The sequence below is a fragment of the Epithele typhae genome (assembly GCF_022376455.1).
Source record: "Epithele typhae strain CBS 203.58 chromosome Unknown BXZ73scaffold_7, whole genome shotgun sequence".
Taxonomy (NCBI): domain Eukaryota; kingdom Fungi; phylum Basidiomycota; class Agaricomycetes; order Polyporales; family Epitheliaceae; genus Epithele; species Epithele typhae.
This window is the reverse complement of record NW_025954198.1, coordinates 205,357-227,967: the sequence shown is the minus strand read 5'-3', so window position 1 is coordinate 227,967 and position 22,611 is coordinate 205,357. Positions and strand designations below refer to the sequence as shown.

The following is a 22,611-nucleotide window of genomic DNA, read 5'->3' as shown; positions in this document are numbered from 1 at the left end:
ACGACCAACGACCCACGCCCCAACCTGCGGTCCCCAGGACCGGCCGGATACTCACCAACGCCGTCCTCCACAGCGAATACCCGGCGCGACCCACTACCTCCCTACCACCATTGAACAGAGCACCTTGTGTACTTTTGATTCGGGCGACCTCGCGATCTCCTCCTAACCCCCCTGCTCATTCCGCGACCACTCAAGCCTACTGCTTGGGGGGCGGACCGCCGCGACCGCGTGCACCAGAGCCGCCGCGTCCCCGGAAGCCGCCGCGTCCGCGGTCACCATTCATGGGCGGCGCGCGCGGGGGTGGCCGGTCGCCACGTTCCTTGCGGGTCTCCACGATGATGCGCGCCTGTCCAGCACCGCCGTCGGTCTCGATGCGAATGCCACCCTCGCCACCCTGAGCCATGGGCAACGACGTGAGGATGGCACGCTTCGCAGCATCGAGCTGCTGGAACTCGAGGAATGCACAGGCCTTGCTCCGCACGATTTCAAGCTCCTTGATGGGGCCGAAACGGGCGGTGATCGTCGCACGCAGAGCCTGGTCCGATACGTTTTCCGTCACGGACTTGACGAAACACTGCGGCGTGGCGACGTTTTGAGCGGCGACGTACGCGGGATGTTGCGCATCCTGCCTTGGCATGGGGCGGCCGACGTGGGGGGCGGGCGAATGCGGGCCGCTCATGGGCGACGGCGACACGCTGCTGGGAGCCGGAGCCTCGCTCGTACCTCGCGTGCTAGCAACGGCCGAACCCCAGCTCTTCGCACCGGTTGCTGCCAGCGATGCCCATGACTTAGGCGCTAAGGGAGCAGGGGCAGGGGCAGGAGCGGCGGGGGCCTGGGGCTGTGACGGAGGTTGCTGAGGCTGCTGAGGAGCTGCAGCGACGGGAGGTTGTGAGGGCGGGGGTGCAGGAGAGACAGAAGGGGGAGGGGCGGGAGAGGCGGCGGGAGTGGGTTCAGGAGATGACACTGGGGAGGGCTCAGCAACGGCGGGGGTAGGCTCCACTTCTACTTCAGGCGTGTGGCCGTTGACCTGAGGTTGCGGGGGTGGGGAAGGAACAGGTGAGGGAGCGCTCTCCTCGACCGGGGGGACGGCTGCAGGCGTGGGGGTAGGGACGGGCTCGGGCTCCACAGGAGGAGGGGTGGGAGACGAGGGTACGGAAACGAGCGGGGCTTCTTCCTCCAGTTCTTCGCCCTCCTCGACGGATTCTTCCTTCAAAAAACGAAAGATGTCGTTCAGAACGTAGTAGCCGTTGGGCTGTTCGGCGAGGAAGAATGTCTGGACGAATTTTCTCCACGCCTCACCCTTGTTCGACATTTCACCAATGACCTGGATGATGATGCCACCGTTCGCAGAAGACTGAGCATCGACCGAGTGAATGAAGACCTTGCAATCTTGGAAGCCGATGGACGTGATCTTGTTGTGAATTTCCTGTGAAGGCAGTCCAGGTCAGCTTACGGACGCTTTTGCGCACGCACAACAACGACGAACGACATGAATAACTTCGCAGCTTCGCGTCTACTACACCTATGCCAGGTGTGACATCATCCATACCACTGCTCACGTCTCGGCCTCCAGAGACTCAGAATTGGATGGAAGACAGCACAACGGACGGCACCTGCCGTGTAGGCTTTGTAGAGTATGCTGGGGTAATAGGGTCCCAGATAGACATCGCTTGTGCCACTCTCATGCACTGAATGCAGACAACCCGTCGTACAAGCCACGCGGGCCGTGAAGTTGTGGGTAGCCAACGGGGGTGGGGATCAAAGAGATCGACGGATCCAGGACGGCGAATAGCCGCACTGCATCCAATCGACGAAGGCAACGTGCGTGGCGGGGGGCGCGGTGTGGGGGATCCATTCGCGTGACGCAAGCGGGGCAGCAAGAAGGCTTCGCTCACCTGCTGCCCGAAACAAGGAGTGCCATCTTCGCCCTCCGTACCGTGAATGAAGGTGGATTCTTTGGTGTAGAAGCAGTGGAGGCGGTTGGGATGCTTGTTCACGAAGGTGTAGTACTGCGGCACGAACTGCCAGCCAACCTCGGAGGGATTGACAGAAGAGGTGTTGGTCATGGTGGTACTGGATATGCGTCTTCAGTCCAAGGATACGCGTCGTCGACGTTGGGGGGCCACATACCGATAAAGCCGGGGACGCGGAGAGACGAGGACGATGATGCCGGAGAGGGCTGGGGCGGGAGATGCGATGAGCAATGCAGGTGTACAAAATTCTAGACGCGCACTGACGACTCGGGTGGCGTCTGTCAAGGTTCGATCTCCGAGGTCCCCGATCCTCTGTCGGAGCACAAAACCCTCAACTCCGATGTGTGCTGCAGCCTGCTGACGTCATGGGCGAGCTGGTGTGGCGAGCGTTAGGCTTCTGGCAACAAACCACGTGCACCTCCCGTGCTGCTTGCCGGACTTGACAACGATGCGCATCATTCCCCGCGGCGCTCACGGGTGCGTGGGAAGACCACCTGGGACGTGATGTATCGGTCGAGCAGCGCCAAATAGTAACGTTCGGGACAGGCTACGATGAACAATTGTGGTATATCGTGAGTCGTAATGTCGTAAGTCGTCAGAATCCCCTGCATTCTCGTGCTCTACAATGGCGGATGGATAAAAAGAATGTGTGAAAGTCACAGCATAAAGCTAGCCGGACATTTGCAACAGCGAAAGGTTCGCAGCCTGGATTCCTCTTCACCGACCATCTGGCTTTCCATGGCTGCGCCGTGGCTAGTTCCAGAAGTTCCGGAAGGGGTTGATGCCACCGAGTCGGTTGTGCCAGCTCCGTGACACCCGGCAGAAGCTGCGCTCGTGGAGGTCCCGGTCAGAAGCTGTCGCGAATTGGCCCCGGCAGAACCGGCAGGCCGCTAGCGGAGCCATCGATGGCGCCATGTTCAGAGCTCGCTGGTGGGGAGCTATGACCGCTGTGATACCATATTCGCCGCATCAGCATCCTTAACAAAACACAGAAAGCAGCGGAGCCCACCATGCGAAGAGGACTCGCCACGGCTGTACGGAGGAGGTGCCGGCTGCTGCCAACCGGAGCCTCCACCTCCGACAATAAACGTGTCATCGAAACCGTTGGGGCTTCGAGCCAGGACATCTTGGTACGTTGGGAGCGAATTCTCGGCGCCCCAGAAGGCAACGTCCCTAGGGTCAACAATCCCGGCGTTGCCCGGCGTTGTGTCCACGAAGCCGTTCTGCGCAATGGGATAAGGCGGGAAAGCGGCACCAGTGTGTAAAACCGTGAGGCCGTCGACATGCGTGCGCCTCCGAGCATACTGTTCGCGGAGTTGTGATTCACTGCGATCGACCTGATAGGCTTGGTCGAGATCCCGGCGCAGCGGCGGCGGCGAGGCCCGACGAAGTGTCTGGGCAGTGCTCTGCTGGCGGCGTAGACGACAGCGGGCACTACATTTACCGCGTGTCACGTCCCAAATCGCTGATTTGACCGTCCAAGCGTTATTCAGGCGAATGTGCCGCAAGCAACGAACTACTACCCACCTCCACATCGATGGCAAACATTCACGCCACAGGCGCAAGGGGTGTGGGTTTGGCCAGATTTGACTACCATTGAATGACAGTTCAAACACCTCGTCCACCCTCCATGCTGTTTTTGAAAACGTCAGAACCCATGCCGTTGAACGGGAACGAACATCTCACATCGGAAAGCTGCAACGTCTGCTTGGTGCGAGGAGATCGCTGAACAGTCGGAAGCATCTGCAGATGATAGCGTAAGTTAATGTGTGGTAGCAATCAGAGGGACAAAACATACTCGAAATTCCGCGCAAGTCAGACCTAAAAGTTGAACTAGCAGTGAGAATTGACCTTTCTATTAACGCGGATGATTATTTACGCTGGTGCCATACGACACGGCATGAACCACAGATCCTGGTGTGGCACTCAGAACAGGTCTTCTGAGCATCTCTGAATCTCCCAGAGAGCTCGACTTCGTTGAGCACAGCTGAGCAATCCGGGTTTGGACATTCAAAAGTCTTCATCGTGTCGAGAGTCTTCTTCATCTCCTGTAGAAGCATCATCAGGAACAGTCCGCAACAGGGGTGCTTGCGATAGACCCACCCACAACTCCATGACACGGGATCCGGGGAGTAACACCGTCCTGGCAATGCGGTCAGGGATATCTCCTTGCCACGCACCTGATGAAGCGCATCTTGGGCATGTCAATGGAAACACGACAGCGCTGGTACCGGCACCGTTGCCTCTGGGATCGACCGAGTCGCCTATGTACTTGGCAAGACAGGCTTGACAAAAGGAGTGTTGTGCGGGACACGGAACCACGATGCCCGGTCGAATGCCGGGAGGCTGCCCCGACCAGTTCATTCCTCGTGTGGGTATCTCCACATCGGAGCAGCAGATCCCGCAGATCATCATCGGCTCTGCCCTTGCATCGTAGTAGATACTACGATGAGAAGATGGTTCAACCCCATCGTAATCCGCTCTGCATACAAGGATCAGAGAATTGGATCTGATCCTGAGGAAATACCATACCTCCAATACGCTCCCACGTGAGCGCCAGGGGCGATCTGGTGGTGGCCGTCCATGTCTGGTGGGCGGGCTGACTATTACAATGGGTGAGAATGTAAAACATGGAACAATCGAGCGACATACCGTCAGAGATGAAAATGGGCTGGACAATGAAGCAGAATCCGTTCTCTCATGCCTTCATATATACAGCAGGGTGTTGTCAGTAGCAATGCCACGGTTCCCATAGCACGCACGATACAATACTGTGTATTGTGCGAGTGTGTATGTAGAAGGGAACCGCTCTAACGCGTCCACGCGCCACTCGCCGAGAAAACGAATTGAAACGCTTGCCACGATGGCTAGTGGTTGTGAATGGCAGCGAACCATAGATAGCCGTAACTATGGCGAGAAGCGGTCGAAGCACAGAAGCGGGTTAGAACAAGAAGGTAGTGATTTCCTCAGTCGAAGGCCCGACGGACAACAATAACTCACGTGACGGCGCTCCCCTTTAAAGACAAGCGCCATGCCAAGTGAGAGAAATGTGGAACGTCTGCAAATAATCACTGGTTCAGTGCTTTCTACAAAGGAATCGATGTTCGCTCCCTCATAGGTATGCCGCACGGGCCCTCGACTGAACAACAATGACTAACTTCGCCTGTGTACAGGTGGAGACGTCGGTCCCCACGACCACATCGAGATGCTCGGGCCAGTTAAGCATATAAGCGACGTTTGTGATGTAAGCGCCGCTGATATGTCTTTGTTGCTCGTGCAAGGCTTCATCTTCGTGTTGAACACGTCCCTCACGGAGGCTTTCGGGATTAAGATCCTAGAAGCGGCATGCGCTGGGCCGTACGTTGTGGGGCGTTCCAGAGATCCTCCCCGAGGACATAATTTCGTTCGTGGGTTCAATGGGCGGGAATGGTATGGTTTGCGCTTTCCTGAACGACTCTTGCGTATCTCATATCACAATCTAGACGTCGTTTGTGCCATGTCAGAAGCCATTCACACGTATTCATCGCAGGTCGCCACGATCTTTGCGCATGAACGGATCAAGAGGTGTACGACGCTGTGACTCCTCATACCTTCTGGATGCGAATGCATCAGTTAGTAACTCTTTTGCCTGACAGAACACTCGATCTCGGCCCCGTAAACCGCATTGTCTTCGCTATCACGCTGGTTATTGGTCTTGTTTTTTCTTTTCTTGATGTGGTGGATACCGGAAGAGTCTCTGCCAAACGCGTTGGAGCCGCGAACGTCTTGACGAGGTGAGTGAGCTTCGGCGACGAGATCAATTGGACCGGGATCGTGATGGGCATCTGTTCGGTTTTATAGGTCATGGGTGAGAGCGAGGAGCAAACGTTAAACACTGGCACTGGCATATAAGCAGGACCGAATTTGGTAAGGTACCCCCAGCACAGACTCGACGACGTGTGATTCCTGTGACTCATCACGTGCCCGTTACGGATAAGTCTGCTTATCGGCGCATGCTTGGCGCTTCCAGGAGATGGAGAGGCGCCGAATCGTGCCGGACCAAGTGGGTTGACAGGTTTCCGTGAATGTTTGGTCGCATCTTGACCTGATCTTTGCACAAGTGTAAGCGGGAGTCCCTCATCTCCAATATCGACGCTGGGCTCACCATGCGCGGTTGTGGCGGGGGCGAGACCGGCGAGTCGTGGCTGGCAGCTGCCCAAGCTTTCAATGCTTGCCAGATCCGACGATTGGTTTTCTGAGTCAGGGTCATTCCGCGCTTTCTTGGAGGCGCGAGCATTCACGGCATTCTAGGCGCGTGAAATTTCCTCCGCTTTGCGCTTCATTTTTCCTACTGCGCGCGGCTTCACTGTGCTGCTGGCCGGGACCACGTCGAGATGCGCAGGCAGGGCAACTAGCGCGCGCTCACAATTTGGGCCCGAGATAGCCGGACCTCGCTTAGACGACCAAAAACGTGCGCAGAGCACACATCTGGGCTTATAACTCCACTGCTATGGACATTTCGCGAAATCTGCTCTATAGATATTCTAAGGTACTCTTCTTAGCATACGATGTATAAAGCGCTTTGGCCGTACGAGGAATCCCCAAGTTGTTATTCGATTTCAAGCGTCTTTCCCCCGCCAAACTGGCCTAAGCGTGACACGGGGAGGTCATGTGACGTCGTCGAGTCTGTGCTGGGGGTACCTTACTCGCACCAAGCGCCGAGTGCATCGGCCACCGGGCCGTCTTTCCACGCGGGCGGCGAGCAAAGGATCAGTACTTTTTGCAGTCCGATTACGAGGTGAAGCGAGCGGCGGCGAGGTGGAGGTAAGCAAGCATCACGCGATAACGAAATAATCCGCGCGCCTGACCTCTTCTCGCTCTCCCTCGGACGACCACCACAGGTGCCCCCAGCAGCCATGGGTTCGCAGGACGGCGACGAGAAGATGTCCAGCGTCGACAGCAAGGTGCACGATCCAATCACGACCTCCACGAACCAGTCATGGATAAAGAAAACGACCGCCTTCATGGCGAGCTGGGGCGTAGAGACTAACGGGTCAGTGTATAATGCGCATTTACCCCAAGTGTCGTCGTTTGTCTTGGTCTGCGCTGCATGACTTACTTTTCTTGCACTAGTGTCGACCCCATTCCTCTGGAGGATAGGAATGACACAAAACTATACCAGATGTTCTTTGTTTGGTTCTCTGCAAACATCAACATTCTAACGTACGCCGGCTCAATGTCGGCTCTGCCCAAGCACTCACCTAGAAGTCTGTTGGTAGCTTCGGCACGGGTAGTGCGGGTCCAGCATTCTTTGGCCTCGGCATCCGCGACTCCCTGATCATTCTCGTCGTCGTCGACCTCATGTGAGCCCCCTTCGTGCTTGATATCGAAAGAAGCCTGATAATATGCCTCAGTGCTTGTATAATACCTGCCTACTTGTAAGTTGGTGCAAACCTGCACTTTCGAGTCATCTTGAAACCCAATTTGCAGTGCCCTCTTCGGTCCCAAGCTTGGGATGCGTTCTATGGTTGTTGCACGATACTCCTGGGGGTACGTCCATTGTTTGGCGCCATAGGTATTGCTGTGCTCATGTTCTGTCAGGTATTACGGTTCCATCATCCCTAGCGCGTTCACCGTGTTCTCTATGCAAGGCTTCCTTATCCTCAACTGTATCATTGGCGGCCAAACCCTCGCGAGTGTATCCAACGGACACCTCGACGACACTTTGGGCATCATCATCATCGGCGTTATCTCGCTCGTGGTGAGCCTCTCACTGCGGCTTCCATGTTATCAACCGCTGAAATCCCTTTCCAGGTCACCTTTTTTGGGTATCGCGTCATCCATTGGTACGAGACCGTGGCATGGATACCTAGTGTCATAACCTTCATCGTCATGCTTGGAATTGGCGGCAAACATCTGGGGAGCAGCATTCCGGCTCCTGCTGAGCCGGCCTCTGCGGCCTCCATAATCTCTTTCGCCACCACTGTCGCTTCCAGTGTCATCAGTTGGTGTATGATGACGCCTGATTACGGAGTCTATCACACGAATAAAGCGTCCAGCACCCGCGTCTTCCTCTACAGCTACGCGGGCTTTCTCGGTGCCAGCGTGAGCGTCCCCAGCACTTCTGTTCTCGTCCTCGCTAACACCGTAGACGGCGCAGCTCGTCGCTCACATGTTAGGCGCCGCCTTCGCCGCGGCGGCGCCCGCCGTCCCATCATGGCAAGCAGGCTTCGACAATGGGAACTCGGTCGGCGGGCTCGTCCAGGCCGTGCTCTCGCCCGCCGGCGGCTTCGGCAAGTTCCTGACGGTGCTCATCGCGCTCTTTATCCCGAGCGCGTGCGCGCCGACGATGTACACCTTCGCGTCGAGCTTCATGACGATCCACACCTGGTTCGCGCGCGTCCCGCGCTACGTTTACACCGTCGTCTCCGAGGCCATGTGCGTCTCCATTCAACCCCTCCTGAATTCGAGCCGCTCACGAGACACGCGCAGCCTCATCCCCGTCGCGATCCTCGGCGCGCGCCACTTCTACGAGACGTTCGTCAACATCCTCAACGTGATCGGCTACTGGTCTACCGTCTTCGCCGCGATCGTCGTCGTCGAGCACGTCCTCTTCCACCGCGGCGCGTGGGCCGCGTACGACGTCACCGCGTGGGCGCTCCCCCGCGCGCTGCCCCCCGGGCTCGCTGCAATCCTCGTGTTCCTGTCCGCGTGTGGGATCATCGTGCCGTGCATGTCGCAGGCGTGGTACGAGGGCCCAATTGCTGCGATGGGCACGGGCGACATCGGTGTGTTTGTGGGTTTTGCGATGGCGGTGGTTCTGTACCCGGCATGTCGGACGGTGGAGAAGATGGTGTTCAAGAGGTAGCTGGATGGATATTATGCAGCGTTACAGTTTGTACTTGGTTCTAGTTGCTGGCGCCCCACCTTGACGGGCAAGCAGTCGTGGAGGAAGTAAATGCTCGTATGCGTGCGTGATCCACTGCAAAGATTAGTCGTCTCGTCAGACCGTCGAACCACTCGAAGATACCGAGGTGCGCACCTCGCACGCAAGAGGTCGAGTGTCCCTCGGGTCGATGATCTCTTCGATCCCGAATGAATGCGCCGTTTTGAGAGGGTCGCGCACGTGCTCGAACTTGGCGAGCAAGTCTTTCATCATCGCTTCCCGCGCTACTGGGGTGGGTGCTGCTTCGAGCTGCCGCTTGTATGCCGCCTCGATGCCGCCTTCGAGCGGCAGGCTACCCCAATCTCCCGACGGCCTGTATTTCAATATGCGGATCGGCTAGCGCCCCGAATAGATGTGGACACAACACGTACCATGCGACCCGCGTATTCAAGCCGTCACCAGGATCCGCGAACGCACCTCCAGCAACTCCAAATGCTCTCCGAATGATCACGGTAAAAATGGGCACAGTGGCATGAAACAAGGCCGACATGATTGCTACTCCATGGCGGATAGTCGCTGCGTGTTCCGCTGCAGAACCTGCGACACCCTCATCAGCGCCGCTTGAGACAAGTGTCGCAGAAAAGAGAACACGTACCGACCGCGAAGCCAGGCTGGTCCACCAAGTTCAGGATGGGTATACTATGGAAGCATAAATCAGAACGGAATTTGCTGGGTTATGCAGGGCTGCGAGACTTACCCGAAGTGATCACAGAGGTTCACGAACCGCGCCGCTTTTTGGCATCCCAACGCGTCGATTGCCCCTCCGCCGACCATGCAGTCGCTTGTTAGAACTCCGACCGACCGTCCTTGAAGCCTTGCGAACCCAGTGACGATGGGACGGCCCCATGTTGCACCAATTTCGAAGAAAGGGTTTGCGTGATGCACTGACGAGTTTGTAGCATTGGCGGAAACATGTATCTCTCGGTCGACGATGAGATACACCAGCCGGCGCACGTCGTAAGCGCGAGCTCGTCTTCGTGGAATGATAGAAATGAGTTCCTCCTCTTTTCTGTCTGAAGGATCGGAAGTCCGTCGTGTGGGAGGAAGGAGGTGGGTAGATGACGGGAGATAGGATAAAAACTCGCGGATTTGGCGGAATGCCTCGAGTTCGGACATGGCGACGTTGTCCACGGTGCCATTTTGGGCGTGAATCTCCCATCCTCCAAGCTGGTCTTTTGAAAGGTCCTCGTAAGTTGCTTGCTTGACCACCGGAGGGCCAGCGGCGAAGAGCTGGTGCTTGGTTTAGATATGTGGCATTTCTCAACAGAGTGTCCATACCTGGCTGAGACCCTTGACCATAACACTGAAGTGACTAGTAGCCGCCTTGGCAGCCGCAAGACCGACGACCGGTCCCAACAATGCGCTTGCGACCGGTACGAGTGACATTGCGGTCATACTTTGGCCTAAGCCCGCCAGAGGAGGAATGTAAGTAGCTCCTGCAGCGAGATCTACCGACTGTTCAGATACATCTCAGATGCTACATCAAAAAAGACTCACAAGTTGCAACGCTCCCTCCCCCACTAGATCCATCGAGGAGACGTATCTGCAGACGGGAGTAGAGTGGGTAAATGTGACGCAAAGTGGACTCGGAGTGTAGGAGACATACCAAGGGCACTCGGTGCTGAGTCGCAAGAGCTTCACCAAAGGCTGCCTTTCCCTGTATGCCGCCGTCTGCGTGCCCACCGCGCACACTGAAGTCGTCTGCAGTCACGAAGACTTTCCTTCCTTCAACTTTGCCCCAACCTGTGAGGATGTTGCTAAGAGTGGGGTGCTTCAGCGACAACCCGAGCTAGAATTGAGAGAAGGTAAACGCACGCGGGTACGAAGTCTTTCAACTGCCCTGTCACCTCGTCCACCACAGGTCTTCCAGCGAGGGAACCAATCTCTGCAAACGATCCCGCGTCGAGAAGCGCGTCGAGACGTTCGCGCACCCAGAGCTTGCCGTTCTGCTTCTGTCGCGCATATCCAGCGTTCCGAGGGTTGGGAGTGGCGATCGTCCGGCGAGTTTCCTTCAGTTTCGCAACAGCAGGCTGAGGACACAACAATGTCAAGCGGAGAGCATTGGTGGCGAAGGAAGAAGAGTGTGTACCTTCCAGGTCGTGCCGTCGTCTTTCAATTGGGCAGGCGGCGCTTGCTTTCTGTCCGAGCCACCGTCGTCTTTCCTCGTGCCCTCTCCCTGCTCGACGACTTTTCTCGCGGCGACCATGTTTACCGTCGGTGTGGTATCCTCGGAGAGCGTGAAGGCGCTACAAGCTAGCCGGATAAGATGATTTATTTCTCAACAGTCACGATGGTCGGCATTCTAATCACGAGCCCTTGCCACGGTCTTACGGCAAAGCAAAAGCCGAAGCTGGGAGAGCCAGCCGAAATTGCTGCAGTCTGCCACCGTCGCAAAGATGTGGAAGGTGTTGGTAGCAAATCGGGGAGAAAGTGAGTACCTCACACACTTGGATCGTGACCATCTCCTACAACACAGTCCTTGTCTCTAGTCGCCATCAGGATATTCCGCTCTGCAATTGAGTTGGGATGGCAAACCGTGGCTCTGTATACGAATGACGACGCGTCGCATACAGCCTACGCGGATGAGGTCGTCCTCCTGGACTCTCCAAGTCAATACATGGACCCAGAACACCTCGTCCAAATTGCCCACCGGTACGTTGTTACCCTCCATGTTATGAGCAGAACGTTCATGGAGTCCAGAACGAAATGCACCCATGTCCATCCAGGCTACGGATTCCTCAGCGAAGATCCTCGTCTCGCGTCCTTACTCTCCCATACAAACATCACCTTTGTCGGCCCTTCGGAGGAGGGTCTCAAGATTTCGTCGAACAAGATGCTCTCTCGCGAGTTTGCAGCTTCACTTGGACTGTCTATCGCTCCGGGTGGCCGTGTCTCCAGTGCAGCCGATGTACGACGTTTTGTTGGAACGATGGGCTCACAACCATTTCCTGTTATCATCAAAGCACTCGATGGAGGTGGTGGAAGGGGTATCCGCGTCGTGCACGGTGGGCCTGAAATCGAAGGCGCTTTCGATCGGTGAGTACAACTTCTTGACAACGATATCAGCCAGTACTTATGAAGTGCAGTTGCATGGGAGAGTCTCCTTCCAAGCAGCTTTTCGTTGAGAAGGCACTACTTGGGTCTGAATGGAAACATGTCGAAATCCAGGTAGTAGGCGATGGTCAAGGCAATGTAACGCATTTATGGGAACGAGAGTGCAGCGTTCAGAGACGGTAACGTCTCCTTAAGTTGTCTCTCGTCTTTTCACTAAGTACCCACAGGTTCCAGAAGATGGTCGAGGTTGGTCGTTCGGCGAAATGGGCTATTCCCCACTCTGACCCAAACACAGATCGCACCATCGACGCTTCCGGAAGAGGTGGTTCGGCCATTGCTCGCAGCTGCCCTCGATATGGCCCGACACCTCAGGTATTCAGGATTGGGCACTTTTGAGTTCCTGGTCAACTCGCAGAGTCACGAGTGGGTCTTCATGGAGATCAATCCAAGGATCCAAGTCGAGCATACGATCACTGGTGAGCATCCACCCTTGGAGCGCGGCTTTTTAGCGATTGACCCTGGCGAGTAGAGGAAATCATGAACCTCGATCTTGTTCGTATACAGCTTCTCCTGTCAATCCCTGGCACGTCGTTGGCCGACGTCTTGCCTCAGCACGCCCGCACTCCTCTTCCACCGCGAGGCTATGCCATTCAACTTAGACTGATCGCCGAGGATCCTCGCCAGTCGTTTAAGCTCTCCACTGGCCATTTTACACCCTCGACGTTTAGCTGGCCTTCTGGTAGGGGTGTACGCGTTGATACATGGCTTACCACTGGTCCCAGCAACATGGAGCCGCTTCAAGAATATCTCATCGGAACAGATTTCGACTCTCTTCTGGCGAAGCTCATTGTACACGGCGACACGCACGAAGAAGCGCGGAGCCGGGCGCTGCGTGCACTCGGCGAGGTTCGCATCCCTCCAGACTTAAAGACAAACGTGAATATGCTCGCGGGCGTTATGAAACATCCCCACTGGAAGCACGGGAAAGTCCACACCACCTGGCTCGAATCTCATTTCGAAGAGGTCATGGATTTCGGCCAGAAGTTCGCATCGTCGCGGAACGACAAAGCAGACATCTCACAGTGTCTCAACACTCAACTCTCGGCGTCGTCTGGCGGGATGACGGGCTCGATCTTACTTCAGCCGGGGCTTCTTTCCAGCTGTCGGTCTCCGAACCACCAGCAACGTCCGGCATCCCCACATCTGCTCCCCAGAAGCACATCATCACTTTGGCTACCATTGGACACAACGCGTTCCCAGATCAGCTCTCGGGCACCCTTACCACTCGCTGTCGCCCACTCCCCTCGCCTTCAATCTGACGCAACTCTCGTCCTTCGCGTCGTCGTCCCAGCTCGAGTTCGCGAACCCGCAGGAGTCGACGCACGTCGCGTCTCCCCTGGCAGGCAAGATCGTCGAACTGCATCCCGCCCTTCTCGCGCCCGCGGGATCGGAGCATGTCGTGCGGCGGGGAGAGACGCTTGCGGTGGTGTCGGTGATGAAGATGGAGAATGTTATCTCAGCTCCGTCGAGCGGGAAGGTGCTGAGGGGGGAAGAGGCGTGGAGGTTGGTGTCGTCGTTGCTGAAGGCATACTATTGTGTGTGTTGGTTCCAGCGGGCAGGCGAAGCTGTAATTCGGTTCTCGTCTCATATGCAAGCCTAGTACCGCAACGATGCTACTTGAAGTCATCATTACCCCGAGGAACGGCCTAAGTGCCGGAGGGAGACGTGGCGAAAGTCCATGCAAGTGATACATCTATTGGTATGTATGATGAATACAGTGAGCAGGGGTTGGGTATTACTATAGATATAGCTACACGTTCATGTCCTCGATCTCCTGCTGTCCATTCTCTTCCTCTGCCTCCTCAAGAGACAGCTTGCTCATGATCCTCTCCTCCAACGCCACCACAGGTTCTTCACTTCCCTCGCCATCCGACTCTGGGGTAGATATAGCCCCATCGCTGCCCGTGTCATCGGCAAGCGAAGGCGTTGCCTCACGCGTCTCCGCTACGTCGTCTGCGGCGTCCTCCACAGCGGCGTCCTCCACGACCACTTCCGTCGCAGCGCCCTCCGGCTCCGCATACACCACCCGGCGTTGGACCTCAAACCCGCTCTCCTCCAGCGCGCCCGCGATAGTCCCAACGCTGTTCGGCCCGGTGACGGCGATGACGAGGGACGACGCCGAGTCGAAGAGCGGGAGGAAGTACTTGCGGAGGACGCCAACGACATCTTCGCGTGTCATGCGCAGGCACTCGTCGAGCACCGTGCGATTGTGCTCTCGTGGGACGCCCTTGAGCGACAGGTTGATGAACGAACTGAAAGCCTGGAGGGTGGAAAAAGTGAGAAGGGCAGAAAACGCTACAATAGCATCACGTACGGCACATCCCGGAGTCGAAACAGAGTTGACGGTCTGGAACACAGCGCTGCTCTTGGCCGAGTCGAGCAGGATGTCGCTCAGGGGCACCGTGCCGTCGGCGAGGTCGGCGATGATCTTTGCGGCTCGCTGGTATGCTTCGACGACGTTCGTGCTCTGAAGGGAGAGCAGCGTATGAGGGACCAGCAGCGCGTGTGTGGGTAGATATAACACACCCTGTACAAGTCAAGGGCCAAGAACCCATCCTCTTGGTCGGCCCAGCAGTACGCGCCGTACGCCAGCCCAGACCCTCGTATCGATTTCTGCGAAACCACGGGTATGAGCATGTGCAGGTCTACGCATCGGCGATGCAGGAAGAGGAAGCGTACGTAGAAGAACCCCTCGTCAGCGTTCAGGATCTCGTTCGCGATGGTCAGTGCTGCCCAGTCGGGTGCATCCAGCCTTGCGGGCCTCGTCCTACCACGTAAGCGAACGTGCTCTCGACCGTCGGCAGACTGACAACGATACCCGTCTTGGACGGCTGGTTTCCTAGTACGCTGCACCCCTCTCGCGAGAGGCGGATGGCAGCAAGTTCGGCCGTGGAGCCGCACGCTGCCAAGGTACAAACATCAGCGCATCTTATCAAACCAACAAGCGGTGCTAAAACGGACCATCCAAGAATCAGCGAAAGCCTCCATCCACGGCTTCCGAGGCTCAGGGGTACCCAAAATGTCCCCGAGGACAGACACCCGGAGGCTATTCGTATCGTTCACTTGGCCGCGTGTCAGTGGTGAAGACATTCAAGTGGCACGGTACTCACAATGGTTGCGTATCTCTTCGAAGATCTTGACAACTTCCTCTGGCTCCTCCTTCAGCTGTGCAATCACCTTGGGCAGGAATTCCACCTGCGCCAGAACCGCATCCGTGTTAAGGCACAGTGTCTCGTCGTAGAGGGTCTGATTATACGTCGAGACCAGCACCGAGGAGCCGTCGCGCCGATATGCATCAATCGTTGCTGCGCTTGCGCGGCGTTAATTTGAATCCTGCATTCCGTATGAGCTTCACGCGAAGAATGTGAGGAGAGTTTGGTAGGAGCGTACCTAGACACGTCGAACTCGCATTCATACAACGCATCCCTGAGCCATGTAACGCCAGCCTTGTACATGTCACGCTCGACGGTGACACCCACGCGTAGCGTGTCGCCGAAGGAGTTCGTGTTCATCCAGAATGAGGCTGTGTCCGTTTCGAGTCCACGCACAACGTCTTCGTGAGTGAGACGTACGCCGTCGCGTGTCGGGTCAGGGGAAGATCGAAGCAACAATCGCGGTATAGTGATAGGTAGGGCCGGAGCCGGGAGGGGAGGTGTGCGAGCGAGAGGTAGAGGTTGATGATGATGAAGTCAGACTGAACGTCAAAAGTTTATTCAGACGGTTGAAGAGCGGCACAAAAGCGGCGTCAGACACACCTTGACATGCTCGTAGTCAACGCTGAAGGGCAGCGGCACGCCGCTGGCAGCAACGTGACGCGCGAGCTCCTGGTTGCCCTGGACACTCCCATCGACATACTCGCGCGCAGCCCGAGGCAGTGGCGGCTCATCCGACGCGCTTGCTTCCTCTCCTGACTTCTCTGGCTCTGTCCGCCACGTCGATGTTTCCGGGCCTTCGCGCGCGCTTTGCACCTTCAGCCACGCAATGCGGTCCATGTCGGGGACAGGAAACGCGGTAATGATCTCCTCGGGGATCGGGCGTTCGAGCCACTCGCGCGCCTCATCGAGTTTGCGAGCGCACTCGGCACGGCCGTCGTCGCCGAGTTGTTCCTGCTGGTCTTCGACGCGTGCCGCTTCTTCTCTGTGTAGCCTGTCAGCCGCGTCCTTGGAAGGCCGTCCGAGGATCGCGGCGTAATGCGGGTCCACGTAGTACCTAATATCGAATGAGCCGAGCCACCTTCAAAGGGCAGCAAGGAAACCATACTTTCGTAGCAATGCGACCCATTGCTCGCTGGTCCACGTCTTTAGTGTCTTGAGCATGGTCATCTGATCCAGAGAACCTGCAAGGTCCGAACCGTCAGGCGCGCCATAGAGCACGTCGGTGGCCACCTCCTCGAGGAAGTATCCTCCACGGTTCGACTCCAGGCTGTTGCGCGCTTCCCGCGCTTCCCGCGCGAGCACGCGTTCCATGCGTTCCATGTCGAGCCCTTCGTCCGCAATTCGCGCAAGACTCGCGCGCAACAGCCTGTCGAAATCCGCAAGGTGTTCCGTTGGCACCGCGTTGGCATTGACGAGGAGGTCGCACGCGCTCGCGAATTCATAGATATAGAACGAGATGGCAGTGCTAAGGGTGCGTCAGCGTCGGTGCGGGTAGATGGGTGAATGGAACGAGGCATACCACAACGGCTTCTCGATCTCAACGTATTCCTTGTTCAGCGGCGCAATGGGCGAGCCGGAGAGGTATGTATGAAGCATACGCAGTGCCCCCCGCTCCAGAAAAGCCAGAGGGGGAGGACCGCGGAAACCAATCTTAACTTCGCCTGCGGTCTCATCCTTCTCCGGGAAATCGATCATCTCAACGACCGTCTCGGTGAAAGTTGGGCGGTCGGCGGTTGGAGTCTCCAGGAAGGGTCTGATCCAACCATCCGGGCACGGGCCGTGTGCTTGACCATGGGCGATGATGCTGGGCTCGATCTCGTTCTGGACAACAGATAGGAGAGATACTGTTCCAGATGTGAGCTTCCCGGTGACGACGAGGGTGAGGTTGTGTGGGACATAGTATTGACGGTGGTATTCCCGAACTGGGAACTGCTCGGTAAGTGGCCATCGTGAATACATTAGCAAGCATGCGCACCTTCTTCAACCGTCAGCTGACGCAAGGCTTCGACGCGTCCACCGGTCTTGCTACGGTACGCGCTCCCAATAGGATTGAGCAGTCGGTCGAGGCTACACATGTGTAGTCAGAAAATGAACAATGTGCGGGCTGGAGAGTGCTGTGCATACTGATCGCTGAGGGTGTTGTCACACCCTTTCATTTCACAGTAGACAACACCAGAGTCGGTCCCGTTGCCGTCTACGTGGTGCACTTCGGTGAGGAACGCAGCATCTGTGAGAGTGGGATACAGGATGTGGTCGACGTAGACGGGCAGGAGCTGCAAGAAGCCCTGTTCGCCGGCGGTACAGATGGTGTAAGTTGTGTGGTCGACGTAAGTGGATGCGTTCGTTCCAGTAGAGAACGAGCGAGTGGCGAGATTCCCGAGAACGCCCTTGTATTCGTACTTTTCGGACCCCATGAAGATGAGACTGGGCGATTGTGAGAACAAGGCAGGGGTAATGGACTGAGTGACCTACTGTTCCAATGTATGCGGGCATCCTTTATCGTCAAAGGCTACGCACAGTTATCAGTAAATCAGAGCATATATGCAGCGCAGTAACACACCCTCCGTGGCGAGCGTGAACTGCCCATTTACCAAAGGAGCTAAGAGGCTATTAGGATGGCTGAATGACGGCGTTGCTATGCTCACTCACTGTCGCAATCAATATGGACAACGCCGAGTCCGGTCACTCTGCTCCGCCACTTGGAGACCTCGAGGTCGGCAAAGTCGACCTTAACGCGCGCCAGGAGGTCGAAGTTTTCATATACTTCGAGTGGTCGTTTCAATACAGGCACGTGGGGAGGCGTGCCGTCGGGCATTTCGGCAGGTGTTCTGTATGATATCTAAGACGCGAGTGCACCGCACGAGAGGAACGTGAGAGAATATCAGTCAAGCGGCGTAGGGGCGTGGACGTCAGGCCTTCAGGGTGCGTCGTGGGGACGTGGGGAAAATAATGGGTGCGCGTCGCGCCACCTCGCTGCCTTATATACAAACGTACGGCATCGAGGCGCGGGCAGGAAAGGATACAACGCACGCGTGGCGATGCGGCGGATGTGGTCAAAGCAGATTAACTCACAGGTTATCTCGCCTTCCCTGCCGACTGACAGCGCCGAGTGCGCGGCCACCGGAGGTAAGGAGGTTCACAAAGCCCGACGTCTTGAGCGGTCGGGTTCAGCGCTGTGCGAGATGCGTGGTCTTAACCTGTGGTCGTGGGCAGTACAGTTTGGAATGCCTCGTCTCTGGCATCTTGGAGACTAGGCATGGGGGTAATAGCTAGTGGTGGAGAAAAGGGTCCGGCGCAGGTCAAGAAAGAGGACGCGTAGGGTACTTACGTAAGTCAATCGTCGATTTGCCAATTTCATCCGATTAGGCACCTACTGGGCAGTGCATATATGTTTCGATAATATTTCAGCCGTCTCACTCGACCGAAGGTGTTTGTAAGGAGAGCGTCTTACAAAATGAGTGCATAGAGTCATTCGGGTTGGGGACGCCACGGATCTCTTCCTGGTCCAACGTATTTTAGTCCTCGTGGGCTTTCATGGGGTGAAGCCTCCCCGGTCGACGGAGGCAGAGTCCACAAGCAGTGCTGCCTTGCCGCTCATACCGGACCATGCGTGCGCACCAGACACAGCACCGCGTCGCACTCGCCCACAGTTAGGCGCAACTTGTCCAGAAAGAGCAGGGCACAAGGCTAGTGCGTTGCATTAGCAGCAAACCATGTAAACTACGGGTATAGCTAGCCAGTCCGTGTGTGAGTGAGGATACAGTACTGGCGCAGACGTATATATGTAGACGTAGGAACAGAGGCGACGATCAATGTGTATATCGATACATACAGAACCCAGAAGCGGCGAGTAAGTGCAGGAGGAAACAACACAGACAGAGCGAGCCCATACCGATCAACGGCCACGGCCACCACAGAAGCAATTCCTCATGTCAGACTCCTACATACCGGTGTCATTCGTGGTCCGACGATGACGACCCTGGCGACGTCGGTGACCCCGCGGGCGGCTTTCTCGGATCCGACACGATGCGACGGTGATCATCGACTTCCCCGTCTGCTTCGCCTGCACCGCGCTCTTCCCCCGGTGCTTCCGTCCCCCGCGCGTGTATCCGCTCAGGCCGAGGTGGAGGAGATGGGGTGGCAGGAGGAGATGAGGGCCGACTCCTAGTCACAGCCGTGATTGACGCATCGGAGCGCGTGCGCCTGAACGAACTGTGTGCGGACCCACGCTCAGACGACACGCGGTCGGCAGTGGCGACGAGAGACTGGAGCGCGTCGCGGTCCGCCAGCGCAGTAAGCGCCTTCTCCGCCGACCCCAGAAGTCGCTTGAGCGAGCGCTCTAGAGTGAGGAGGATGAGAGTCTGCAAAAGGTGGCGATCTTGTCAGTCCAGGGGAAAATCGGTAAGATATGTCCGAGACGCGCACCTTCCGCGACTCCTCGTCCTGGAGGATCTCCCCGCGCACACGCCCGTTCATGTCCTGCAACTGGCCGAGCTCGTCCAGCAGCGCGCGCATCTCCCGTGGTACCTTCAGTTTGCCACTCGCGCTCCGACCCTCGCCGGCGCAGGCCTCCCCGCGCTCCGCCGTGTCCTCGTCGCGCTTCTCGATCAGGCTGTTGCCCTTGCCACCGTTGTGGGAGAAGCGCATCAGGTCGCCGAACGTAGCCGCCATTATGACGATCTCGTGGGGAAGCGTCTCGAGCGCCTGCTGTGCGACTGTTTCTCTCTCACGTAGGCGATCATGGTGTGACTTCTTTGCTGAGGTACTGGAGGTCGCTTGCTTTGTGCGATCTTCGGGATGCGGGCGCTTCGATTCCTGCAACGACTTCTTGCGGTACTGGACCACGGCCTTTTCGAGGACGTGAGAGTGCAAAGCGCTTTTGTAACGGGATGAGCCCGCCTCCTGGATGACTGTGGGGGGCAAGAACAGTCAGGAAGTAGACATTGGGCTCGAAAACACGGATACATACCAGCCACCAAGATAGTCAGCGTGCCTACACCAAAGAGAGCCCACACGACGAAGATCGACCGGCCAGCGGGTGTCCGTGGCGCATAGTCACCATATCCGGTCGTCGTGAAAGCAACGAAACCTGGGTAACCCGTCACACAATGCTGGACAGGCCGAATAACGTTACTCACAGAAGTAGAATGCAACCCCAAAAGACCAGTTCTCCGTGGCCGAGAAGATGGCAGAACCGATCTGTCGCGACGTTAGACCGCCCGTTCGTACGACATTCAAACGAGACCACTCACCATCCAAAACAGCAGAAAAAGTGACAAGGCAATGGTGAGCTGAGATGCCGACCCCATATAAGCACCTCGACCCAGCGTACCAAGATCGTAAATCACGCACCTTGACGAAGTAGGCCTTCTTCTCCTCCGCCTCCACGTCTTCCTTATACTTCTCGTACGCCCACACCGAACGCGTGTTGTTACCATGGGGCAGATCGTTGAGCCATCGCGCCATGGGATGGCGCTTCGCTTCCCCTTGATCCTGGGAACCGTGGGTCCCTCGCTGCTCTCGCTCCTCTGCGGTGCGCGCGACGAACGCCTCGTGTGGAAGTCCCGGCGCGGGCGCGTGCGCGCCGACGACAGTCACCGCGAACTTGGTGATCATCGCGGCCATGCGGCCAACCTGCGCGTGCGTGGGCGTTTGTAGGTTTGAAGAAGGCCAATCGCTCGCGATCGACTCCTTGAAAGCCTGCGCGGCGTTGGCCTGGGCGGCGCGGGCGCGCCGCGTGCGGAGTCCTGGCCGTGCACGGGGAAGTCGTTGACGAGTTCGACGCCCCCGTGGGTCTCGTTGGTGTGTGCAGCGCTGCGGTCATTGGAGCCGGACTGTTGCCGCTCGCTAGGGTCAAGGAACATCGAGAGCGGGACGCCTGTTTCAAGCGCGGCGGCCTCCAGTTGGTCGTTCGAGAGAGCATCAAGGTTGAGGTGGTATCCTCGATGGCCCCCGAATACATGGTCCACACTTGTCATCGTTGCCGTGCGTTTGATCGTCCGCCCAACCTTGCGGAAGAACGGAAGGTGCATCCCCTTTCGCGCCGCTATGACAGTGGGCTGAGCGTTCGCGACCCACACGGGCTGACCACTTTCGCGGAGGCGGAACTCGATCGCGCGCTGCCAGAGGCGCTTCCACCGACGAAAGCGGCGCGCTTCACGACGCTTCTGCCGCATGTCGCGTATCCGGCGTCGATAGCCGATCTCGAGGCCTTCGAGCACAGTCTCGCGGCACATGGCGATGGCGACACCGATGTTGATGATGCCGACAGCGATATAGAAGCACGTCCAGACACGAGCACCGGTGGACTTTGGTGTAATGTCGCCGAACCCGATGGTTTCGATGGAGACAACAGCGAAGTAGAGACCGTCGATGAAGCTGAGATCGAGGAGAGCGAAGTTGATGAGCGAGCCGAGAGCGAGGTAGACGAGAAGTAGGATCACAATGATCATAAGAGCACGTTGCTTGCGAGTCAAGCCGCTGCCTGTGACATAAATGGGTGAGGAGGTGAGAGCAGCATTTCGCGAAAGTCGCACCTCGCTTGGAGAAATCTGGAGTACGGATGAGATCAACAATGAGAGACACATTGGTGACCAATGACACGATGGTGGAGCAAAGAGTCGTCCAGAAAGCCGGCCCATAGGTGAAACCGTCACTGAAACGATGCTCGATACCAAATGTAGTAACCGCCGCGATGTTGATGAGATCTGGTTCGAAGGTTCATGTATGCACGATGTTCAGTAAATAAAGTGCATACCGTGTAATGTGAGAAATATGATACAGATGAGGGTGACCGTCTGAACACGCTTCTCGAGGAAGCGAAGGACGAGAGCAATGTTGGCAATAACCGCACAAGCCACAGAAATCCCGAGTCCGACGTCCAGGATGATAGAGTTGGGCTTGGTCTCCACCGTGACATCGTTCTCGGTTCGGATGTACCAGTGTTGAGTGAGCCCGGGGATCTCGAGAAGGATAGAGAACGGAATGAGAATGCCTGATATGATGGGGGTCCAACGATAGTTCGGTATGAAAGACTCCATGCTAGCTTTGTCGTCGTCAGGCCAGACGTATTCCTTCAGGCGCGCAAATGGTGACCTGTTTGGAGACTCGATGTCCAAGGTATCGTCCTCCGTGACTGCGCGAGTGACATTAGAGTAAACGCGACGAACGCGGGGATGAGGTGTGTTGGTGGTGAGTACATCGTGAAAGTTGTGGTTGTCGTCGTCGTCGTCGTCATCATCATCATTGCTGTTGTCGCCGTTGTCGTCAGAGTTCCCATGGTCCAGATCGCGCCGTACGGGGAGGAGAAGTGACGGGAGCACGAGTGCGAGGAGTCCCATGATGACTGGTGGCGGGAGTAGAGGGATGGCGATATGCGTGTGGACTGGGGGGAGGGCGGGCTCGAGGGCGCGTCGAGTCTAGATGACGGAGGTCGACAGGGGTG

General features: G+C 57.0%; 7 protein-coding genes across 7 annotated transcripts; 2 read left to right on the top strand and 5 right to left on the bottom strand.

The window, feature by feature from the left end:
• Window positions 1-196: 196 nt before the first annotated feature.
• BXZ73DRAFT_41982 (uncharacterized protein) lies at window positions 197-2,066 on the bottom strand (the record flags this gene model as incomplete). The annotated part of the gene is made up of 2 exons (XM_048018872.1): window positions 197-1,426; window positions 1,896-2,066. 2 exons carry the CDS (start codon window positions 2,064-2,066, stop codon window positions 197-199), a joined length of 1,401 nt encoding a protein of 466 aa, XP_047880876.1.
• A 660-nt stretch (window positions 2,067-2,726) lies between these two features.
• BXZ73DRAFT_98368 (uncharacterized protein) lies at window positions 2,727-4,176 on the bottom strand (the record flags this gene model as incomplete). The annotated part of the gene is made up of 7 exons (XM_048027668.1): window positions 2,727-2,920; window positions 2,983-3,277; window positions 3,660-3,716; window positions 3,772-3,794; window positions 3,853-4,021; window positions 4,077-4,116; window positions 4,154-4,176. 7 exons carry the CDS (start codon window positions 4,174-4,176, stop codon window positions 2,727-2,729), a joined length of 801 nt encoding a protein of 266 aa, XP_047880875.1.
• Window positions 4,177-6,868: 2,692 nt separating this feature from the next.
• Window positions 6,869-8,820, top strand: BXZ73DRAFT_42121 (purine-cytosine permease; the record flags this gene model as incomplete). Its single annotated transcript, XM_048018895.1, has 9 exons — window positions 6,869-7,005; window positions 7,086-7,175; window positions 7,232-7,315; window positions 7,367-7,390; window positions 7,443-7,502; window positions 7,554-7,713; window positions 7,767-8,057; window positions 8,113-8,390; window positions 8,445-8,820. The coding sequence occupies 9 exons, from the start codon at window positions 6,869-6,871 to the stop codon at window positions 8,818-8,820; spliced, it is 1,500 nt and encodes a 499-aa protein (XP_047880874.1).
• Window positions 8,821-8,841: 21 nt separating this feature from the next.
• On the bottom strand, window positions 8,842-11,104 carry BXZ73DRAFT_42027 (propionyl-CoA carboxylase; the record flags this gene model as incomplete). The annotated part of the gene is made up of 10 exons (XM_048018882.1): window positions 8,842-8,934; window positions 8,995-9,211; window positions 9,270-9,435; window positions 9,494-9,537; window positions 9,596-10,128; window positions 10,177-10,346; window positions 10,396-10,441; window positions 10,505-10,655; window positions 10,714-10,928; window positions 10,988-11,104. 10 exons carry the CDS (start codon window positions 11,102-11,104, stop codon window positions 8,842-8,844), a joined length of 1,752 nt encoding a protein of 583 aa, XP_047880873.1.
• Window positions 11,105-11,294: 190 nt separating this feature from the next.
• On the top strand, window positions 11,295-13,583 carry BXZ73DRAFT_98365 (carboxylase:pyruvate/acetyl-coa/propionyl-CoA; the record flags this gene model as incomplete). Its single annotated transcript, XM_048027667.1, has 8 exons — window positions 11,295-11,328; window positions 11,388-11,550; window positions 11,599-11,934; window positions 12,180-12,198; window positions 12,248-12,428; window positions 12,482-12,995; window positions 13,213-13,489; window positions 13,572-13,583. The coding sequence occupies 8 exons, from the start codon at window positions 11,295-11,297 to the stop codon at window positions 13,581-13,583; spliced, it is 1,536 nt and encodes a 511-aa protein (XP_047880872.1).
• A 231-nt stretch (window positions 13,584-13,814) lies between these two features.
• BXZ73DRAFT_88333 (Metalloenzyme, LuxS/M16 peptidase-like protein) lies at window positions 13,815-17,982 on the bottom strand (the record flags this gene model as incomplete). The annotated part of the gene is made up of 17 exons (XM_048024903.1): window positions 13,815-13,863; window positions 14,034-14,272; window positions 14,327-14,479; window positions 14,539-14,625; window positions 14,784-14,914; window positions 14,970-15,074; window positions 15,123-15,322; window positions 15,403-15,565; window positions 15,622-15,706; window positions 15,768-16,221; window positions 16,273-16,632; window positions 16,687-17,089; window positions 17,143-17,234; window positions 17,292-17,591; window positions 17,640-17,676; window positions 17,728-17,766; window positions 17,817-17,982. 17 exons carry the CDS (start codon window positions 17,980-17,982, stop codon window positions 13,815-13,817), a joined length of 3,063 nt encoding a protein of 1,020 aa, XP_047880871.1.
• Window positions 17,983-19,120: 1,138 nt separating this feature from the next.
• BXZ73DRAFT_41985 (uncharacterized protein) lies at window positions 19,121-22,507 on the bottom strand (the record flags this gene model as incomplete). Its single annotated transcript, XM_048018873.1, has 9 exons — window positions 19,121-19,528; window positions 19,593-20,077; window positions 20,137-20,256; window positions 20,306-20,366; window positions 20,420-20,458; window positions 20,520-20,882; window positions 20,942-21,651; window positions 21,704-21,874; window positions 21,925-22,507. 9 exons carry the CDS (start codon window positions 22,505-22,507, stop codon window positions 19,121-19,123), a joined length of 2,940 nt encoding a protein of 979 aa, XP_047880870.1.
• Between the last annotated feature and the right edge of the window lie 104 nt (window positions 22,508-22,611).